Source organism: Chaetodon auriga (assembly GCF_051107435.1).
Source record: "Chaetodon auriga isolate fChaAug3 chromosome 23 unlocalized genomic scaffold, fChaAug3.hap1 SUPER_23_unloc_1, whole genome shotgun sequence".
NCBI lineage: Eukaryota > Metazoa > Chordata > Actinopteri > Chaetodontiformes > Chaetodontidae > Chaetodon > Chaetodon auriga.
Window position 1 is genome coordinate 363,825 of NW_027481911.1, and position 22,393 is coordinate 386,217.

Genomic DNA, 22,393 nt, shown 5'->3' on the forward strand with positions numbered 1-22,393 from the left:
GAATATTCCACAAACTGAAGCTTCCTGTCAGATTCAGTTAGTGTGTGTCAGTGGATGTCAACGGTCGTCCAGGCATCAAGTGTGTGTTCACTTCACTGCAGCTTCATGGTGCCATCTAGTGGACTGATAGAAGTACAGCAGCTCGGCCTCACACTGCTGCCTGACTGCATTCAGCTGACACTGATATGAAAGACAAGATAACAGCCAATCAGAGGAGGAGCAGCTGATATTTGGACAGGAGAAACCATGAAAGGATGATTTCAGCTGATGTGCACATGAATGATTTGTGTTTCCTCTCCAGATCAAAGTGTGTGTGAGCTGACGTGAGTTCAGCAGCATGAATCGGTGTGAGGACAGAGAGGAGGGAGTCCGTCCCTCTAAAACCAGTCTGTGTGGGGACGATGACGGCCAGACCGAAGCTCAGAGGTGAGACCAGGATCTCTGACTGTCTAGGACTCGTCTCCATGTCAGAGCACTCGAATCTCTCCACCATCATTATTCACACTCAAAGCTCTGTGTGTGTTGTGTTGAAGGCCAGAGCAGCAGGACCCACCAGACTCTGCTGGACCTGGACCTGGACCTGGACCTGGACCTGGACCTGGACCTGGACCTGGACCTGTACCTGGACCCAGCTGTGTGTCCTTCAAGAGTGACAAGTCAAAGGGTCGCCTCATTGACTTTAAACAGCAACATGTCTCTGACAGACAGTAAGTTGTTCTCAGTATGAAACTTGTGTTGGACAATTTGACCTGAAATGTCCACATGTCCTCCTCATGTTGTCCACTGCTGATGTTTGTCCTCATTAAATCCAGTCTGACCAGTTGTCCTTCTAATGTTCATGTTGTCCTAGAATGATGATGAAGGTTAGAGCTAGATTAGTGTTAAAGGACATTTGTCCAGTCTGTCCCTAAACAGCACTGACATGTCCACATGTGGACACTGAAAGCTGAGGATAATATGAGGCTTCAGCACAAATCCAGTGGGGACCTTCCAAAGTCTCTTTACCATCAAACTCCCTCTGAATGTTGGACTAAAATGCTTCAGCGACCATCGTCTCTAAATAACAGTCAGGATATTTGTGCTGAGTCTCGTGATGCAAACGTTAGAAAACAGACCAACAGAGTCGGTGCTAATGGACTCCACAGTTTAGTTTGTTGTCTGTCAATCACAGTAAAATCTGCTCAGAAATCAGTCCATTGAGTCCTGCTTTGGTCCAAGATTTGATGGGCAAATGAAGCGATGATCCACAGACTGAAATCATTCAGCTTCATGTTTGATTGAACTTTGGTGTGTTGATCCTTTTCTTGTTGATAGCTGCTAGTTTCTCCAGCAGCTTCTGAGTCTGAAGAAGAAAAAGTCCATTTCCATCCCTGGTGGTCTTCCTCTGTGTCTGACAGGATCTATGGGAGACCAGCCTCTGATGGACCTGGACCTGGACCTGGACCCGGACCTGGACCCAGCTGTGTGTCCTTGAAGAGGAAACGGTCATTTGGTCGCCTTAATCCCTCTAAAGATCGACCGTCTGCTGCAAAGAGGTAAACTGTTAATAACATTAAAATATCACAGATTCTTGTTTGAACTGTTATTTATCAGAGAAGTTTTTTCAACCTGTTTGTTTATTTTCTGCATCGTTCTTCTTCTCATTCGTTTGTATCCTCACATGTGGAAGCTGCCCAGTTTAACCAGTCTTCAACTTTTGACTCCAGTTGAACATTTCCTCCACACACACCTTCTGACTGATGACTGCATGAGTATAAAACAGTGACTTGATTGAGGCGAACAGATGCTAACAAAGGCTAACCCTGATTCCACTGATTGATGGAACATAGGTACACATACTCAAGTACTGTAGAAATAATTTGAGTCCTGCTTTGGTCCAAGATTTGATGGACAAATGAAGCGATGATCCACAGACTGAAATCATTCAGCTTCATGTTTGAACTTTGGTGTGTTGATCCTTTTCTTGTTGATAGCTGCTAGTTTCTCCAGCAGCTTCTGAGTCTGAAGAAGAAAAAGTCAATTTCCATCCCTGGTAGTCTTCCTCTGTGTCTGACAGGATCTATGGGAGACCAGCCTCGGATGGACCTGGACCTGGACCTGGACGTGGATCTGACTCTGGACCTGAATCTGGACCTGGACCCAGCTGTGTGTCCTTGAAGAGTGAATGGTCGATGGGTCGCCTCATTAATTTTATAGGAGATTTTATAGGACCGTCTGCTGCAAAGAGGTAAACTGTTAATAACATTAAAATATCACAGATTCTTGTTTGAACTGTTATTTATCAGAGAAGTTTTTTCAACCTGTTTGTTTATTTTCAGCATCGTTCTTCTTCTCATTCGTTTGTATCCTCACATATGGAAGCTGCCCAGTATAACCAGTCTTCATCTCTTGACTCCAGTTGAACATTTCCTCCACACACACCTTCTGACTGATGACTGCATGAGTATAAAACAGTGACTTGTGTTGTATATCGATGATGCAGCAATGAAGTGAAGATGATGAAGAAGTTCTCCGCCGATACTGTCTTGTTCATATATAAACAAGTTTATTAAAACAAGTACAGCATCTCAGACAGCATGCGATGTCTGGGTGGTTTCAGCCAATAGAAGCAACACACATATACAGCATCTCGAACATGCATTATATAGGGGAGTTGTGTTGACACAACTAAATACAGAAAGTTAGAAAGACCTAATATGGTCGTAACAGAACATATACTGCACAACAGGTGAGGGCCTAATATATTCATGGCCTCTCCATCTTTAGGTTAAAGGTATTTACGAGCAACAAAAATCTCCAAGCTCTGGGGGAAGGGATGCCCAAAAAGATGAGCAGATACTACACTTGATTGAGGCTAACAGATGCTAACGAAGGCTAACCCTGATTCCACTGAGTTCCTCCATCAAATCAACATGTTGTGGTTTTCAGTCATGTGACAACACAAACACAAACATGTCAGTGATAACAGCTGGACTGAGATCAGCTGCTGTGAAACACAGAATGAAGCAACACAGAGAGTCTGAGGAAACACACAGTCTGTTTGTGATTGATGCTGCTGACACTGACGGCGGCATCATGGCGCCTCACATCAGGCTGGAGTTGTGCCTCTGTGAAGACGTCTGATGCAGAGAAGGGTGTTATGGGTAACTAAAGGCTGCAGGAGCTCAGAGAGGAGACAATGCTCAAATGTGTGTTGTGTGTCAAACACGTGGACAAGAACAAATACATGTTGTCCAAGAATAAAAGAAAGAGCCAGAACAACTTCTATGAGCAACAGCTGCACCTGTTTCCTTCATGTAGTCCAGAGAAGAACGTTCCAGCTTTCATTTGAAACACAGCTGGATGTGAAATCACCCTCAGCTTTGCTTTGATCCAGTATTCTCTGGTTCTCTCTTTGCTTTTCTCATGTTTCACTCACTTTATTGTGATTCACTGCCAATTTGTGCTGGACAGGTAGCATCCAGTTAGCTTGTGTGAGCTGTGTGATGCTGTCCACAGGATTATAGGGGTCAGTGAGAACTGGAGGGACTCAACCAGACAAGCTGGTGAACCAACACAGTAAAGTGAAAGCTGCACAGAAATGCAGACTGGACTGTTGATTCACGGTGGGATCAGCAGTACGAGCAACACTTTAATGTCAATGGAAACCATCTGATTCAATGTTGGAATCAACACTTCAGCTCAAAGGACCTTCAGCTGGTGTTTGTCTCTGTGTGGACAGACCTGATGTGAGCTAATTCTTCATGATTCCTCCACAGAGTCCATCAGGAGAGCTCAGAGGTTCCCAGTGGTCAGTCTGCCCAGCAGCATCAAACTCACCTGGACTCCATATTTATGGTCTGTACATGTACAACAGCTGCTTTCAAATCTATTCTGTTCACAATAATCCCCACGCTGCACTTTTTAGACCAGTGGACCATCAGTCTGTCCAACATGGATCTGATGTTTGCTTCCATGATTTCAGTTTGTGTCATTCATATCATCTTCTGTTCCAGCTGCTGGAGGAGACCATTGTCTCGTTTGTGAGGAACGAGCTGAAGAAGATCAAGACGGTTCTGATTTCAGATGACCCAGAATGCTTCGAGAGTCAGGGGGAGGATGAGGATGACGATGCAGAGCAGAGGAGGCAGAGCAGAGAGGCATTTCTGAAGATCACACTGCACTTCCTGAGGAGAATGAAGGAGGAGGAGCTGGCTGAGCGTCTGCAGAGCAGTAAGAGGATTTCTCTAAAGGTTTAACTGCTGGATCAGTGGAACATTCACTGATGTCTCAACAGATGGAACAAAATATGTTCAGACAAGGACATTAAATTCTCATCTAAACTTTATCAATCACTTATTGATTTATTTGTTGTGTCTTCATTCAGAACATCTTGCCTCAGTTTGTCGGCGTAAACTTAAATCTAACCTGAAGGAGAAGTTCCAGTGTGTATTTGAGGGGATCGCTAAAGCAGGAAAGTGGACCCTCCTGAATCGGATCTACACAGAGCTCTTCATCACAGAGGGAGGGACTGGACAGGTCAATGATGAACATGAGGTCAGACAGATTGAAACAGCATGCAGGAAACCACACGGACCAGAAACCACAATCAGACAAGAAGACATCTTTAAACCACCTGGACAAGATGAACCAATCAGAACAGTGATGACAAAGGGAGTGGCTGGCATTGGGAAGACGGTCTTAACACAGAAGTTCACTCTGGACTGGGCTGAAGACAAAGCCCACCAGGACATACAGTTCATGTTTCCATTCACTTTCAGAGAGCTGAATGTGCTGAGAGAGAAAAAGTTCAGTTTGGTGGAACTTGTTCATCACTTCTTTCCTGAAACCAAAGAAGCAGGAATCTGCAGGTTTGAAGAGTTCAGGGTTTTGTTCATCCTTGACGGTCTGGATGAGTGTCGACTTCCTCTGGACTTCCACAACAATGAGATCCTGACTGATGTTACAAAGTCCACCTCAGTGGATGTGCTGCTGACAAACCTCATCAGGAGGAAACTGTTTCCCTCTGCTCGCCTCTGGATAACCACACGACCTGCAGCAGCCAATCAGATCCCTCCTGAGTGTGTTGACATGGTGACAGAGGTCAGAGGGTTCACTGATGAACAGAAGGAGAAGTACTTCAGGAAGAGGTTCAGAGACAAGGAGCAGGCAAATAGAATCATCTCCCACATCAAGACATCACGAAGCCTCCACATCATGTGCCACATCCCGGTCTTCTGCTGGATCACTGCTACAGTTCTGGAGGATGTGATGAAGACCAGAGAGGAAGGAGAGCTGCCCAAGACCCTGACTCAGATGTACATCCACTTCCTGGTGGTTCAGTCCAAAGTGAAGAACATCAAGTATGATGGAGGAGCTGAGTCAGATCCTCAGTGGACTCCAGAGAGCAGGAAGATGATTGAGTCTCTGGGAAAACTGGCTTTTGAGCAGCTGCAGAAAGGAAACCTGATCTTCTACGAATCAGACCTGACAGAGTGTGGCATCAATATCAGAGCAGCCTCAGTGTACTCAGGAGTGTTCACACAGATCTTCAAAGAGGAGAGAGGACTGTACCAGGACAAGGTGTTCTGCTTCGTCCATCTGAGTGTTCAGGAGTTTCTGGCTGCTCTTCATGTTCATCTGACCTTCATCAAGTCTGAAGTCAATCTGCTGTCAGAAGACCAAACAACCTCCTGGTGGTCGAATGTCTTAAGAGACAGAGAACATGAACTAACACATCTCCACCAGAGTGCTGTGGACAAGGCCTTACAGAGTCCAAATGGACACCTGGACTTGTTCCTCCGATTCCTCCTGGGTCTTTCCCTGCAGACCAATCAGACTCTCCTACGAGGCCTGCTGACACAGACAGGAAGTGGCTCAAAAACCAGTCAGGTAATAGTCGAGTACATCAAGAAGAAGATTGAAGAGACTCCCTCTGCAGAGAAAAGCATCAATCTGTTCCACTGTCTGAATGAACTGAAGGATCGTTCTCTAGTGGATCAGATCCAACAGTCCTTGAGTTCAGGAAGTCTCTCCACAGATGAACTGTCTCCTGCTCAGTGGTCAGCTCTGGGCTTCATTTTACTGTCATCAGAAAAGGATCTGGACACGTTTGACCTGAAGAAATTCGCTGCTTCAGAGGAGGCTCTTCTGAGGCTGCTGCCAGTGGTTAAAGCCTCCAACAAAGCTCTGTAAGTACAGAGATAGTGAAGTTTCTTCATCAATAAATACTCTGATATCTAACTTACTGTTTGCTTCCTTCCTGTGTCTCTTCAGACTGAGTGGCTGTAACCTCTCAGAGAGAAGCTGTGAAGTTCTGTCTTCAGTCCTCAGATCCCAGTCCTCCAATCTGAGAGAGCTGGACCTGAGTAACAACAACCTGCAGGATTCAGGAGTGAAGCTGCTGTCTGCTGGACTGGAGAGTCCACATGGTGCACTGGAAACTCTCAGGTCAGATCAAGTTACTGTTTGTTGTAAAAGCGTTGACGTCTTTCTTTAACCTCAGAAGTCCACACGTTTGACACGTTTTTTTCTCTCAATGTTCATTTCATTAATGAAGTCTGGCTGAGATGGAAATCCTCATTTCTGTGTTGTTGTCATGTGATTTTGATTAGAGGATGTCGCTTTATTCCTGATTCAGTCATGATTAATTACCACAAAGGTGTCGCTGAGGACCTCAGGAAGTGAAGTGTCGAGTGTGAAGTTGTTGACCTCAAACACAGAAACTGTTGAGAATTATTATGTGTTGTAAATCCTCCCACATGATGCAGATCTCTGCATTTTGAGAGCAATGATTTGACAGACACAGCAGGACCCTCAGATGATCTTCCATGTGTGTTGTTCTGTGTGTTTTCAGGCTGTCAGGCTGTCTGATCACAGAGGAAGGCTGTGCTTCTCTGGCCTCAGCTCTGAGATCCAACCCCTCCCATCTGAGAGAGCTGGACCTGAGCTACAATCATCCAGGAGACTCAGGAGTGAAGCTGCTGTCTGCTGGACTGGAGGATCCTCACTGCAGACTGGACACTCTCAGGTATGAAGAGGCTGCTGCAGCCACAGTCAGTCAGTGTGAAAGAGGAGGAAGAGCTGGAAACATGTTGTCTGTCTTTTTGGTTGATGGTGGATGTGAGTGAGACATGAACAATCACACATGTAGGAAACCTTTGTCCTTTGATCACAACATAAACACTGGTAGAACATGAAAAGGACATATTTGTGTTGGAGGTCTCAAGGAGAACATCTCCAGGAACAAACATGATAATGACCTGTTGGTCATAATTGACACAGTTTGGACAGATCTCTGCATGGAAAAAGAACTGTCTGTCAGTTTGACAAATGTCCTTTTTGTCCTCAAAAGACATAAAAACAAGCTTCCAATAATTCCAAAGCAGTTGTATTTAGTTCAAACTGCTGGAACCTGACAACCACAGGACAGAGCAGGACTTTTGAGATGCTTCATTCAAGTGTTTTCCTCAAAATGTTGGACTGTTCCTTCATCAGTGGAGAACAATTGGACTGAACATGGTCTTCACAGCAAACATGGCTTGTAAATATTTCCATGTACAGACATCAAGTGGCTCTTCTTGTTCTGGTGAACTTCAGGAAGTTTGACATGAAAAGATTTCCACACAACAGAGTCATGATGACTTGTCTCAGATATTGAATTTATTGACAGTATTCACACTTCTAATGAACACATGAAGCATGGTCACATATGGGACATGACGAGGAGAACCGTGTCCAATAATCAATGATTAAAGCTCCGTTGGTTTGTTCACTGAAGACAAAGTCAGACTGATTTTTGATCATCACAGGTGGGAGAGCAAGAGAGCGATCAATGAGTGAAGCAGCTTAGAATAGAATTCAGCAACAGATTGAAATGAGGAAATGAGCTGATGAAGGCAGATTTAATGATGAGAGAGAATCAGTGTCGCTGTCAGTGTCTGAGCAGAGCTGAAGAGGTTTAGGGGCAGCAGGGAGAAGCAGGCCGGATCAACATGTTGTGTTTGTGTGTATGAGAGTGATGTAACGTCCATGTTTGCATGCTGAAAGAGGAGGTGCTGCTCTGACCCCCCTCCTCCTTTCAGGGTGGAGCCTGCTGGAGTCCGATGGTTGAGACCAGGTCTGAGGAAGTGTAAGTGTGTCTTTAATTTGACTGATGAAAACAAAGCAGAGCACATTCAGCCATCTTCAAACTGTGACATCACTCATTCACATCTCTGATGTCATCATCAAACTGTCCATCAATCAACAGATGATGGATCAATAACTGCAGCTGTTTTCTTCTTCTCTCCATCAGATTCCTGTGAACTCAAACTGGACACAAACACAGTGAACAGAAACATCAAACTGTCTGACAACAACAGGACGATGACGTATGTGGAGGAGGATCAGTCATATCCTGATCATCCAGACAGGTTTGACTGCTGGCCTCAGCTGCTGTGTGGAACTGGTCTGACTGGTTGCTGTTACTGGGAGGTTGAGTGGAGAGGAGAGGTTTATGTATCAGTGAGTTACAGAAGAATCAGAAGGAAAGGAAACAGTAGAGAGTGTTTGTTTGGAGGGAATGATCAGTCCTGGAGACTTTACTGCTCTGATGGTCGTTACTCTGTCTGTCACAATCACAGAACAATGTCCACCATCTCCTCCTCCTCCTCCTCCTCCTCCTCCCCCTCTGTCTCTCACAGAGTAGGAGTGTATGTGGACTGTCCTGCTGGCACTCTGTCCTTCTACAGAGTCTCCTCTGACTCACTGATCCACCTCCACACCTTCAACACCACATTCACTGAACCTCTTTATCCTGGCTTTGGGTTCGGGTTCAGGTCCTGGTCCGGTTCCTCAGTGTCTCTGTGTCCTCTGTAGGAGGGAGAGTCTCCTCCTGTTAGAGAAACACTGCTGAACAGATCAGTTGAGTCTGTGCAGGATCTCAGTCACATCAGTCTTTCAGGTTATTGGAATAAACTGATCAATGAACTTTGTTGAAAATGATTGAAAAGATTCCTCATTTACTTTGTGAACTTCTTCCACTTCCAGTCCTTTAAAGATGGAAGCTGTGATCATTAAACTGTGGAAACGCTGTTGACTTGAACCTTCAGCTGTGTGTTGATTTCAATTCTGGATCTTGTTCCAGTCAACGCTGAATGTTGCTGTGAGTGTTTGTTGTGTCTCTCAGATCAGGACTAGAGGTCCACCGATACGGTTTTTTCAGGGCTGATACAGATTATTAGAAATCAAGGAGACGGATAACCATTAAAATATCAGATATCGTCTTGATTGTTTCACTTCATGTTGTGTTTTCATGGTTCATTTTACTCAACAACATCGAGCTGAACCAAGAATCAAGTGAGCACAAACTAATTCCTGATGTCTGATAACACTTGAACTGTTTGTTGACGTATTAAGACATGAGGAAGAAGACAGCAACCTTCAAAATCCAAGACAAGTGACCACAGCGAGAGCAGCACAGGTTTCCCTCAACACCAGAGACAACCTGAGGGACGTGGACCTCGTTAGCAGACGTCCACTTCATTCAAACAACTTTATTACCACCAACAAGTCTTCAGTTTGACCAGCAGAGGTTTTGGTGTCTGATAACATGTCGTGATACTGTTTGTGACTCAAACTTTGATTTGGAGTCAAGTTTCATCTTCGAAAGCAGAAAAACAAGTTTGGAAATCATCCTTTCATAACTTAAAACACATATACACAAATACCCCAAAAGTAAGCAAAAAATAAATAAATAAATAAAAAATAACATTACCCAGCAAATTTGCGCACGCAATTACAACAAATACAACAGAAATATAAATGCGCACATAAACGGTAAGTAGTTTTTTCCTTTTTTTTTTTTTTTAGGCTTCATCTCTACTGTATGCAGAGGATATATCTAGTTACATCTTTTTTCCAACAACTTTTCTTTCGTATTAATTCTATAAGTTACCCTCTCCATCCTATAAATATTCTCTACAGTCTCTAGCCATTTATTTACTTTGGGGGCTTCCAACTTTTTCCAGATTCTTGTTATTTGTTTGAGTGCTGTAATTCTCAGAATCCAAAATAAATATTCTTCATCCTTTCGAAGGCCATTAAAACCTATTCCCAACCATAAAGTGTGTTTCTTAAATTGGCCCAATTTCCCAGACATCTGTTCTATTATGTGTATGACTTCTGACCAATACATTTCTATTTTTTTACATGTAAAGAATATGTGAGTGTGGTCCGCTTTGTCTTCCCCGCATTCCCTCCAGCAGCTAGAATTATTCTGTGTATATTTGCTTAACATCACTGGTGTTCTAAAATATTTGATACATTTGTCCAGTTATATTTTTCAAATTATGCTTTTGATTGGCCTTTATCATATGTCTCAGAATGGGATGGAGATCTCCAAGAGATGTAATTTGGACTTTTTCCTTCAAATAGTTTCTCACTTGCAAATATCTGTAAAAGTGATTCTTGTTTAAACCATATCTATTTACTGTATTTTCAAAAGAATCCATTGCTTCTTCCTTGTACATTTGACAGAATCTTGTGAGGCCCTTACTCTCCCATTTTTTAAAAACATCATCAATACTATTTGGAATAAAATCTGGATCCCAGGCTATCTCTCTTAAACAAGTGATTTCCTGTTCCTCAACTCTGGTTATTTTACATATTCTTCTCCAGATTTTAAATGTGTTATGTACAGAATAACTTTGTGTTTTAATCTGTGCTTTTTTCCAAACTGAGAAAATCAAAGTACTGAGTGATTCAGCCAAATTAAACTCAATGAGTTTCCATTTGGGTCTCATCTCATTATTCATCCATATTAAAGTTGGTTTCACCTGTGCTGAGTAATAGTAGTGTAATGGGAATTCTTATTATTCATCTTCTCTGTACTTAATCGTAAGTATTCACTGTCTTAAAGACAAATGAACAACCATATCATATGATTAGGTGCGTCCGTGTGTCATAATCTGCTGACCATGTTATTATGCACTGATTAAGTGAACCTTGTGTCCTGATTGTACAACACATTATGACGTGTAGTCATCCTGTCTACAAAGATAATATGTTGTATATAATCTATCAACTTCTTCTGCTCCGGGCTCTTTCTTGTCATCTCGCACTCGAGACAACAAGAAGGGAGTCTGTCTGCAGGCGTCAGAATAAACTCACAGAAAGACAACGAAAATTGGCAGAACAGTAGTTTTCGCTCCGTGGCTTTCGGTAGGGCGTCCTTAGCCTGTTTGTGGATTTCAAAAAGCACAGAGGACAGGTTTGCGCAATAACGTAACATTTCATCTTCGCACTGGCTGGTATGAGGGAGTTGCCTCTTAACCGGTCCAATCCCTGTATTCATTGGCCGTGCAAAGAGGATTTCAAACGGGCTGAGGCCGTTTCTGCTTCTGACCCTAGCTCTCATGTGCATCAAAACAATCGGTAGTGCTTTTGTCCAAGTTAAACCAGTTTCATCACAGCATTTAGCTAACTTGCCTTTCAATGTACCATTCTCTCTTTCAACAGCCCCCCCGCTTGCTGGGTGATAGGCACAATGTTGCCTCATGTCAATACCAAAATACTCACCCACGCTCTTCAGGGCTGTGCTCACGAAAGGTGTACCATTGTCAGACGAGATCTTACCTGGAATTCCCCATCTGGGAATTATTTCTCTGATTAAAGCTTTTGCTACTGCTGCTGAATCCTGTTTAGAAGTGGGAAAAGCCTCCACCCACTTGGAAAACATGTCAACAAAAACCAAACAGTATTTCTTTCCCTCGCTAGGTGTTAGCTCAATGAAGTCCATTTGTAAGTGATCAAAAGGTTTTTGTGGTGGTGGATGAGCACTCTGTTGTATCTGGATGCCTCTGCCTGCATTGTTAGTAGTACAGATCACACAACTTTGACAAAATTTTTGGGAGAAGTTAGAGAAACCCTTTGTGAACCAATATCTCTGTATTTCACTCATCATACCCCCTTTTGACACATGATCTCTTCTATGTGTCAACTTAGCATAATGAGGAAACAAATATTTAGGCAAACATGGTTTATCATTTGGTCCGTACCACACTTTGTTAGAAAAAGAGTAGCCTGTTTTTTTCCAAGCCAGCCTCTCTTCATGGCCGGCTCTGGCCTGCAGGTCCTGCAAATCAGCTGTGGGTGTCAATGGTGAGTCAACAATGGCAAGACATTGCATGTTGTTTTTAGTGTTATCTAGCTGTGCTGCTGCCTTAGCTGCAGCATCCGCTCTGGCGTTCCCCTGTGAAACAAAATCATCATTGTTTGTGTGCGCTTGGCATTTGCAGATAGCGACCTGTTTTGGAAGGAGGACAGCATCGGGAAGTGCAGCAACCATGGTGTGATAGGCAATCGGTTTGCCCGTGGAAGTTAAAAAATCCCTGTTGGCCCAAAGATGGCCAAAATCATGTACCACTCCCCATGCATATCTGCTGTCAGTATATATGTTAACTGTTTTATCAGAAGCAAGTTTGCATGCTTCTGTCAGTGCAACCCTGCTGCACTGGCTTCTCGTCAGACTGTTCACTGGTTTTAAAAACTGTTCTGGTCCTCTACTCGACCCTGTTGACCCTGCAGGTGTTGCTCTGGAGGACGCCTCGGGGCAGTCACTATACAAACTGACGGTAAAGTCCTTGAACCAGAGCAGACGGGCGTAGTGACGCCCCGTGGAGGACGTGCTGCAGTTTAAACCCTGACTTTAAACCTGCATAAAGGTCTTTATACAAACCTCCTTTAACAGGGAAACAGACAGACTTGCAGTGGAGGATCCTTCATGGCGTCGTGGCAGTGAACTCCTTCATCCGTCATCCTTCATCCTTCAACGCTGCCGTAGAGGACACATGTCCCCTCTGCAGCCACAGAGAGATGGTGTTTCACTGCCTCTCAGAGTGCACTCGTCTTAGGGCTCTGTTTGTGCTGCTGGAGGCCTTTTTTAGCAGATGTGGAGAAGTTTTTACGCAGCAGGTTTTTATCTTTGGTTTTAAGTACACTCGCCAAAGAAAGAACAAATGTCAGTTACTGAACTTTGTCTGAGGACAGGCGCAGATGGCGGTGTGTGTGAGCTGGAGGAGGAAGGTGGAGGAAGCCTTGAATGTAGATGTGGTTCCTGTGTTTGTGAGAATGGTGAAGTCCAGACTGCTGAGTTCAGCTTTTACAGAGCTGCTCAGGACCTGGACAGTGTCCAGGCAGTGTGGGGTTATGGGGGGACAGAGGGACAAATCATCTTTGATCATGTGACTGTAACACCTCTGGGAAGAAGCATGATGGTGTGAATGTCACGAATAAAGACCTTATGCAGAGAACAAAAAGATCTCTGTCTCTCTCTTAATAAACTTAAACATCTCTCTCTCTCTCTCTCTCTCTCTCTCTCTCTCTCTCTCTCTCTCTGTGGGTGAAGTTGTGGGTTGTGGAAGCGTTAAATCAGCTTCCAGGATGAACAGCGCTATGGTGATTTTCCTGGACAGCACTGAAAAAGCCAGTCAGCTGGTAGAGAGCGGGGTGGTGATTCAGGGGACGTTAACGCCGGTCTTTTCCCTTGTTAGTCCGGTGAAGAAGGTGATTGTGTCTAACGTGGCCCCTTTTCTAAAAAACGAGCTGTTAGAAAACGAGCTAGCTCGACACGGTCAGATCGTGTCCCCCATGAAGCTGATTCCTCTCGGCTGTAAGTCTCCGCTGCTCAAACACGTCGTGTCGTTCAGGAGACAGGTATCCATGGTCCTAAATGGAAACAAGGATGAGCTAAATATAGCTCTCCGTTTCCGTATCGATAACTTCGACTACACTGTTCATGTTACCACTGACACGGTCAAATGTTTTGGATGCGGAGCAGAGGGTCACCTGATCCGTTCATGCCCCGACAGAGCGGGAGAAAAGCAGCCAGCAGAGCCGCCTGTCAGAGCTGACAGCCGGCCTGCGGCTCAGGGCGAAGCGCGGAGCGAAGTGCAACGCAAAGCGCGGAGCGAAGAGAAGGGCGCACAGAGCAGCACAGACTACACACCCACAGACACACACACAACTGCAGACAGTGAGGAGCAGGTGAACGGTCAGACAGAGGAAGAGGTCACCTCTCAGACTGAACAGGCAGAGCCCAGAGTTCAGACTCTGGTGAAGGAGCTGGCTGGACAGACTGCCACCAGGGTGGCTGAGTCAGCGTTGGATGAGGTAGAGGACGGTGTGATGGTGGAGGACAGGGTGATGGAGGAGGACAGGGTGATGGTGGAGGACAGGGTGATGGAGGAGGACAGGGTGATGGAGGAGGATTTTTTAAAAGTAGCAACAAAAAGGAAAACTCCAGAAACCAAAGCCACCAGTGAAAAGGTACCAAAAGTGTCAAAGAAAGACCCACAGTGCTCCTCCTGTCAGTCAGAGGAACACACACAGGACACACAGGACACACAGGACACAGGTGAACACAGAGGACAGTGAATCGGACACAGAGAACATGCAGGCAGAAACACACACCGGTTATTCTTTCTCAAGAATTCGAGCTTTTCTGAGGAACACGAAGGGGCTGAGAGCTGTGAAGGTGGAGGAACACTTTCCAGACCTTCAGTTATTCCATGAATCCATCAGGTTCTTCTTGAGGAAGTCAGGAGGGCTCGGGCAGCCTTCCTTCACTGACCCAGAGACTTACCGGCTGAAAAAACTGTTGGTTAAAGTGCGAACACAGATAGAGAAAGATGACTAAGATGAAGATGTTCTCCCTCTTCTTCTATTTGTTGTCCTTTGTCTTGTTGTTGTTAACATGCAGCCTAATCATGTGCGAGATGAAGATTGGCTCTTTAAACATTAACGGTGCGAGAGAAGACACAAAGAGAGCTGCTCTCTTCTCTCTTCTTCAGTCTAAAGGGCTAAATGTGGTTCTCCTTCAGGAGACCCACAGCACTCCTGATAAGGAGGCGGACTGGAGGAGGGAGTGGAGGGGGGAGCTCATCCTCAGCCACAAGACTAGTAACAGTGGAGGTGTTGGGATCCTCTTTTCTAGAGACTTTCTACCTGTTTCCTGCTCTGTGGAAGAGATCGTTCCCGGCCAGATGCTAAAAGTCTGTGCTGTCTTCGAGAGTGTGAGGATGGTTTTTATAAATGTCTACGCTCCAACCGTTGGCTTAGACAGACTGGTTTTTTTTAGATGTTTTAAAGACTGTTCTTACCAACTGCAGCAGTGAGGAGTACCTGTTCCTGGGAGGTGATTTTAACTGCACAGAGAACCCTCAGCTAGACAGGAACCATCAAGAACCTCACGCTGCTTCCAGACGGGCTCTGCTGAAACTCGTTGAAACATTTGATCTCTGTGACGTGTGGAGACGTTTCCATCCTGCTCAGAGACAGTTCACCTGGGCTCGCAGCAGAGATAACTGGATGTCTCTGGCCAGACTGGACAGAATGTACTGTTTTAACCATCACTTCAGTGTTTTTAAAGGTGTTTCCATCAGCCCGACGGGTTTCTCTGACCACTCTCTGGTGCACTGTGTGCTGTCTGTCAGAGATGTTAAATGTAAGAGCGCGTACTGGCACTTTAACACCAGTCTGCTAGCGGACAACAGGTTCCAAAAGGCCTTTAAGTCCTTCTGGAGTAAAAGTGATGGAGCAGATCATTCACAGGGATCAGACGTACTCTCTCTCTGTCTCTATGTCTCTTTGCCCTCCTGTTGGCTCGTCCTCAAGCTTGATGACGAGGTGATCATTTGAATCATGTGTGTTGGAGCAGGAAACATCTAAAACATGCAGGGCAGGGGTCCCAGAGGAATTAAGAAACACTGCTCATGCACCTTCCTATCAAAAGTTATTCACAAATGAAATCTTGATCCAGGGGGTCATTGGTGTGCAAAGTGCTATCACTGTGATACATGGGCTGGCCCGTGTCTGCCCTCCTGTGGCCAATGAGGGGATCTGTTGCTTCGTGCTGCAGCATATGTGATGAGATGGCGCACGTGATGCACCGAAGGCCCACCGAAGATCTCAAAACGTGTGAGTCAGTGTTTGTCCAATTAAGAAGAGAGATTAAATCTGCAGACCCAATTTACTGTATATAAAGAGAAATTCAACCTCACTTGCGTTGCATTGCAACCTGAACCCTGTCTCCTGTGAAACAGAACAACATCTTCAACAGATATTGAGGTGGCACTACAAGTACTGGATGCGGTGGTGTGTTCCAACTGCCTGCCCTCAGACTCTCTCACTGTCTTCATCATCACACTCTGTCGAACCGTCAATGTCATGGAGTTTTGTGAATCCTGCTGGAAGTTGATGAGGAAGGTGTTGGGGACTCACCTCGGCCACAGTGCCGTTTACAGTATGTGCCGCATAATGGAAGAGAGGGTGTACATGGAGGATGCACCATTGCTGAGAGGAGCTGTGTTCTTTGTTGGAATGGCACTATAGAGCGCCTGCTGCAGCCGATCCAGACAACAGGCAGTGCGGCCTAGACAGGAGACGTGTGGAAATCGGGGAGAGCGTGCGTTGGCCTGATGGTTTTTGGCCAAGGTCACGCCCACACATCGTCTTTGACCTTTTCACCCAGGTGACAGAGCAAAGTGTCCCCTCCATCTCTGAAGACCAAGTTTGTATTTATGAGAATTTCTCTTCTTCTGTTTACTCTTTTCTCTCGTTTCCCACTTGCCGACCTCGAGCAGCCGAGGCCCGGCCTTCACTTTAACCAAAGAGTCCATTCTGTAACATTCTGTATTATTTGTACCACATATTGATCTCACTTTAAATGAAGCATCCCACTGTGTCACCCCCCCCCCCCCCCCCCCCAACAAAAGAAAAAACAAAAACAAACAAAAGTAAACAATAGAAAAAAAAAAACCTCCACATGGACTCTGCCTTGACGTGGCGTGGAGGCTTGTATGTCTCAGTGATCATAGGCACTCTCCAGATTGGCTCTGCCCAGCAGAGTTTACTCTTGTTTGGTCAGGCAGGAGGAAGCTGTGCAGGATAGAGCCGATCTGGAGAGTCCCTATGATCACTGAGACCAGACTAAAGAGTCCACAACTTACACGATGTTGAAGACATAAAAGAAGGAGGAGAAGAAAAACAAGTCAGGGTTATTTGTATAGCCCAGAATCACAATTTACATCACCCCAATGGGCTTTACAGTCTGTACAAAGTGTGACATCCTCTGTCCTTAGACCCAGCAAGCCTGAAGTGGTATTGCATCTAGATTTATAGCTTATGTTCACTGTTCATTGGAAATTGTTCATCAAACTATTGTTGACAGAGAGACGCTCAGTCGCAAAAGCAGGATCGGCCAAAAGACTGAGGCTGTAGTTTGGACTGTTGACCAGTAGATGGAGACAAATGATAAGGCTTGGCAGCTGGGACAGACTCAGCGAGTCCTCTGGAGCCAGCTCCTAAGAGATTTCTGAATGATAGAAATCAGGAAAACACACTAGATTAACCAGCTGTATGTGCCGTGACAGACAAAGAGACCCACCCTTTTTCAGGTTTGTTTGATTTCCTCACCTGTCAAATCTTTTTATTCTTTGTTATTTTGAATTCCAATGTTATTTCATTACTTGGTGTGCGCTTCGTTTTGGAACCTTTACTGTTATTGCTATTACTCTATTAATATTTACATTTTAATTACATTGATCTCCTAATCATAATGATAATCATCATAATGACAATAATACACCATGTCTAACACAACTATGCTGTCTAGCAGTTTCTGTCAGCAGCCGAGTGGAAGTATTTCATTTTAAGCGCCTGATTTCACTCTTTCTCAATTTTTCCCCCTAAAATCAAAGCTTTTGTAACCCAAAGTGTCACAGGGGACATTTTGGGTTACAAAACAGCACGGGGTGCCATTTCCGGTATCAGCAAAAAAATGGAGCCAATCCGATGTACAGAACAGAGGCTACATGCTTGGCCACTCTGATTGGCTAAGAGGGTGCGTGATCGACAAGTGATGCTGTGTAGGGTGGGCTAAAACTTTCCAGAAGGAGTTGGAAGATGGAAAGGTAAGATGCGGCCCCGTCAGCTCTTCAAAAAGTCGACATTTTAAGCATATTCTGTGTGTCTTAGTGCATTTTTATGAGAAATTTTACGGTGGCCCTGAAGTGCAAAACGCTAACGCAAAAGAGAAAACACGAACGCAAAAAAGAAAACACAAACACAAAAGAGCAAACACGAACGCAAATGAGAAAACACGAACGCAAAAGAGAAAACACGAACGCAAAAAAGAAAACATGAACGCAAATGAGAAAACACGAACACAAAAGAGAAAACACGAACGCAAAAAAGAAAACACAAACACAAATGAGAAAACACGAACGCAAAAGAGAAAACACGAACACAAAAGAGAAAACACGAACACAAATGAGAAAACACGAACACAAAAGAGAAAACACGAACGCAAAAGAGGAAACACAAACACAAATGAGAAAACACAACAACATTAACTCTAACGGAAGAGGTAGGTACCTTCGGGTGGCATGACTTGATGCTGATTGGACGACGTCTCCTGAACAATCCAGCTTCCTTTAAACGAGTCTTCAGTGTACGCAAACTTATTTTAATGTTGTGAAAAGTTGACAGCATATCTAGTATGACGTCATATGTATGCCCGGCATCAAAGTACTCTTTGATAATACCAACTAAGTCTGAATCACCAATCGCGCTCATGTTTTGAAACCGATGCGTTGAGGTAGGTTTACTTCCTGGTAAAGAGACGGGCAGTGACGTCGTCCAATCAGCGTCAAGTCATGCCACCCGAAGGTACCTACCTCTTCCGTTAGAGTTAATGTTGTTGTGTTTTCTCATTTGCGTTCGTGTTTTCTCTTTTGCGTTCGTGTTTCCTCTTTTGCGTTCGTGTTTTCTCTTTTGCGTTTGTGTTTTCTTTTTTGCGTTCGTGTTTTCTCTTTTGCGTTTGCGTTTTGCACTTCAGGGCCACCGTAATAAACAATTCATACATATTCAAACAATTCATACTTCATACATTCACAAGTAATCAGACCAGATGTTATCTCAACACAGAGGCTGAACATGTAGCATTAGCACGTTCCACCTTTCTTATGGTGCCAGAAAAGTGCAATGCATCATGGGTAGAGCTGTCAAATACACTCTGCATCATATGCAGAGTGTATTTGAGAGATAGTTGACAGTCACTGCAGTTACAAACTTCAATCCTCCTGCACATGCCACCTTTGTTATGCCAGAAAGGTGCAATGCATCATGGGAGTAGACTGGGACAGGGCTCTGGAGAGTCAAACACGCCATGCATCATATGTTAACAGACAGTTTTGTCACATACCTCCAATATTCCCCCTGGCCCACACACAGAATGTGTCTCAGAGTAACACTGCACAAACCAGAATGTAATCTCAACACAGAGGATGTAGCATTAGCACATTCCACCTTTCTTATGGTGCCAGAAAGTTGCATCATGAGTAGAGTTGTACTGCAGTGCATCATGGGTGTAGACTATGCATTATAGTTGACAGTTCATAGATGACAGTCACTGCAGTGACTAACTTCAATCCTCCTGCATAAGCCAAACCAACCGCCTCCTAGCTCCATACTTACAGACACAAGAGCGGTAGAAAGAAAGAAAAGATGCCAATTCACACGTTTAAGTGAACTTCTTAATGTAGCAGAGTTTCAGATAGGCGATGATGAGGAATACGAAGGTCATGGCGGTCAAAGCCACGTGATTCTCCCACAGTCCCCAGGTGGTGTACTCAATCCCCAGGTGGTCCAGATACTGCTCTCCTGTGCATGTCAGGCCGGCGGTGCTCACGCTGCAGTTGGTCACTGCAGCCGACACGTTGGCGTTTTGGATCACAGCCTCCTCCTCCACATTCCCCCTTTGGTGCTATGCAGAAAGGCCATGATGGTTTCATCAGGGAAGGATTGGCTGCTTAGGCCTCCTTTGATTGTAGGATGCTTGTTTGTTTGTGTGTGTGCCTGTGAAAAAAAAAACAAACATCTAGTAAGGTTGACAGTTTGCCTCAGTAAGACAAATTTTTGTCTACTGGTTGTATATGTATGTACAGTCTGAGTGTGTTACTCATTATAGGTAAAGCATCATATACACAGTGCATTTGACAGATAGGTGACTAACTCTATCCCTCCCTCCTGCACATTACACCTTTCTTATGGTACCAGATAGGTTCAATGCATCATGGGAGTAGACTGGGCTAGGGCTCGAGTATGCACAGTCTATTTGACAGCTCTGACTGTCAAATAGATGGCTGGCTGGCTATTTAGCTGATATTTGACAGGCATAAAGGGGCAATGCATCATGGGTGTGGTCTTTGCACTAAAACATTTTCTGTTAAGACATGAAAAAGAAGCTAAAGAATGCAAAGACAGAACAGCAGAAACCCTGACCCCGGTAGCATACCACCCATGTCCGCTACAGTTTCTCCTCCTGTCTAATGATTCTTCTCAGCAGTCTGGGCCCTTGAGATAACGACTGTGTCCGCTGTCTATGCATCTTTGTTGGACATGGGAAAGAGGGAGGATGGGAGGTTTGGGTGTGAAAAATATCTGTTTCCTCCTGAGGTGGTGCGCTCATGCACTGACAGCATCCTTCTCCTTCTTGTCACTGTCTTCATGCCAGGCTATAACTATCTTTGGGCACTTATGATCAGTCTCCTCTGAGTCTAAGCACTTCTTAAGAAACATTAGGTCTCCACATGAGTCAGTTGCTCCAATTATCTTCTCTGGCTCAAGTCCTCTTTCAAAGCCACGTACAACTAGAACGTCATCCTCCTTTTTCTTTTTTTTCTTTGTTCCCGCTCTGGCTATCAAATGGATGGCTATCTATTTGACAACCTCAAAGGTACAACGCATCATAGGTAGTGCTCTAAACCTCCTGCACATTGCATTTTTGTTATGGTGCCAGAAAGGTACAATGCGGTCTCAGCCTTTAACATTTTCCACCGCTTCCCGAGCCACTTAGAGATCTCCGCGTTGGTCATGACTGCTCCATGATTTTCCTCCACCTTTCTTATGGTGCTGGAAAGGTGCAATGTATCATGGGAGTAGACTGGGCTATGCAGTCTTGTTATGCATCATGTGTAGAACCGGAGTCGTATTCCATTATTCCTTGCTGCGGTATTCAGGCGACCGGACCTGCTTTGAACGCTCTAATTTTTTTTTTTTACCTAATGGAACAACAGCTACTGCACATTCCACCTTTCTTATGGTGCCATGCAGAAAGGTGAAATGCATCAAACATGGAGCTTGGTTGAGCTGTGCATCATATATGAACTGAGAGCACACGCTAATCTTGGAGGAATGCTTGTTGAACTCATGTTTCTGGTCAGCAAACTGGATGTTTTTTGTTCGCAGTGCTTTGGCTGTAATTCTTCTGCACATTGCACCTTGGTTATGGTGCCAGAAACACGCAACGCATCATCGATGGGAATTGGGCTAGGTTGTGCATCATATGAACTTTTCTTATGGTGCCAGAAAAGTGCAAAGCATCGAGTAACAATGTGACAGACAGTCACTGCTACTTGTATTTTACAAGAAACAAGCTTCATTTAACATTTCATGCATTTTTCAAGCTGAGGTGTCATTTGTCGAAGATACATAATCTTGATTTAAGAGATAAACTTCACTGGATTCAAGTAAATGCATTTTATTGGAAAATCACCAGTTTATATCAGAAAACAGCTGCATTGATGAAAGGAAGACAAGTTTTTCTATTTTTTTTTTAAGGATGAGTTACAGTCAGCAATGAACATCACGTGCTTAAATCGCATTAATAATTTATCATCACCATCACGCTTCGTGGTACACCCCAAAGGACGATAACATTATACGTATGTACACAAAAGTTAAATGCAATACTTGCCGAAGCTCAGCTTATCTTTAGGGGCCCAGCTGTCTCGAGTGGTAGTACAGGTCTCCAAGTTGTCTTACAAATAAGCAGCAGCACATTTATCGCCCGCTTGTTTCATTTCTTGTTTAAATACCTCAGCACCGCCGCGCCGCAGTGATGACGTATTTTTGTAGGCAGACCGCAGGTTTGTTGAATTTCGCGGAAATAAATTTGGAGGCCAACAGACATTTATGACAGTTACACATTTTGTTTATCATGACATTCCTTACTGTGCAACACGACTGTCACTATCTTTAAGCCTGAATTTAATTTTCTAAGTTAAACGCTAACGATCTACGAACTACAACTCCGTCGACGGATTATGACATCATTAACCTGAGACTACCACCGCGTTGCATGTCGGCCGTTAGTGAAACGCAGTAAGTGCGCATAGTACCGAGGGGGTTGAAGCCGTGCACAATTGTAAGTACATTAATACGATTTTCACAACTTTGGGTGAAAATACCATATAGTTTTTAACGTTATAAGTGTTTTTAAAAAAGTGTTAAGTATGTATTGTGATGTTTTGCTGCCAGACTGATCCAACTGGCGAGGGGAGCTCAAAGCTAGCTTGCTATCATTAGCTAGGTT

At 44.4% G+C, this 22,393-nt stretch overlaps 4 protein-coding genes across 4 annotated transcripts in view; 2 read left to right on the top strand and 2 right to left on the bottom strand.

The window, feature by feature from the left end:
- The window catches only part of LOC143317619 (uncharacterized), a 107,141-nt gene extending 106,733 nt beyond the window's left edge, over nucleotides 1–408 (top strand). The window contains exon 8 of the mRNA XM_076725713.1: nucleotides 302–408. Within this exon, the coding sequence (XP_076581828.1) occupies nucleotides 302–322 (21 nt within the window). The 3' untranslated portion in view covers nucleotides 323–408. The remainder of the gene's footprint in view (nucleotides 1–301) is intronic.
- The window catches only part of LOC143317615 (uncharacterized), a 238,911-nt gene that overhangs the window by 165,718 nt on the left and 50,800 nt on the right, over nucleotides 1–22,393 (bottom strand). The gene's annotated exons all lie outside the window — the stretch shown is intronic.
- The window catches only part of LOC143317620 (uncharacterized), a 176,513-nt gene that overhangs the window by 139,144 nt on the left and 14,976 nt on the right, over nucleotides 1–22,393 (bottom strand). The window lies entirely within an intron of this gene.
- LOC143317612 (NLR family CARD domain-containing protein 3-like) lies at nucleotides 580–8,838 on the top strand. The gene is made up of 10 exons (XM_076725703.1): nucleotides 580–707; nucleotides 1,398–1,535; nucleotides 2,057–2,227; nucleotides 3,759–3,837; nucleotides 3,996–4,212; nucleotides 4,367–6,170; nucleotides 6,256–6,429; nucleotides 6,836–7,009; nucleotides 8,064–8,110; nucleotides 8,276–8,838. The coding sequence occupies exons 3-10, from the start codon at nucleotides 2,172–2,174 to the stop codon at nucleotides 8,836–8,838; spliced, it is 3,114 nt and encodes a 1,037-aa protein (XP_076581818.1). The 5' UTR covers nucleotides 580–707; nucleotides 1,398–1,535; nucleotides 2,057–2,171.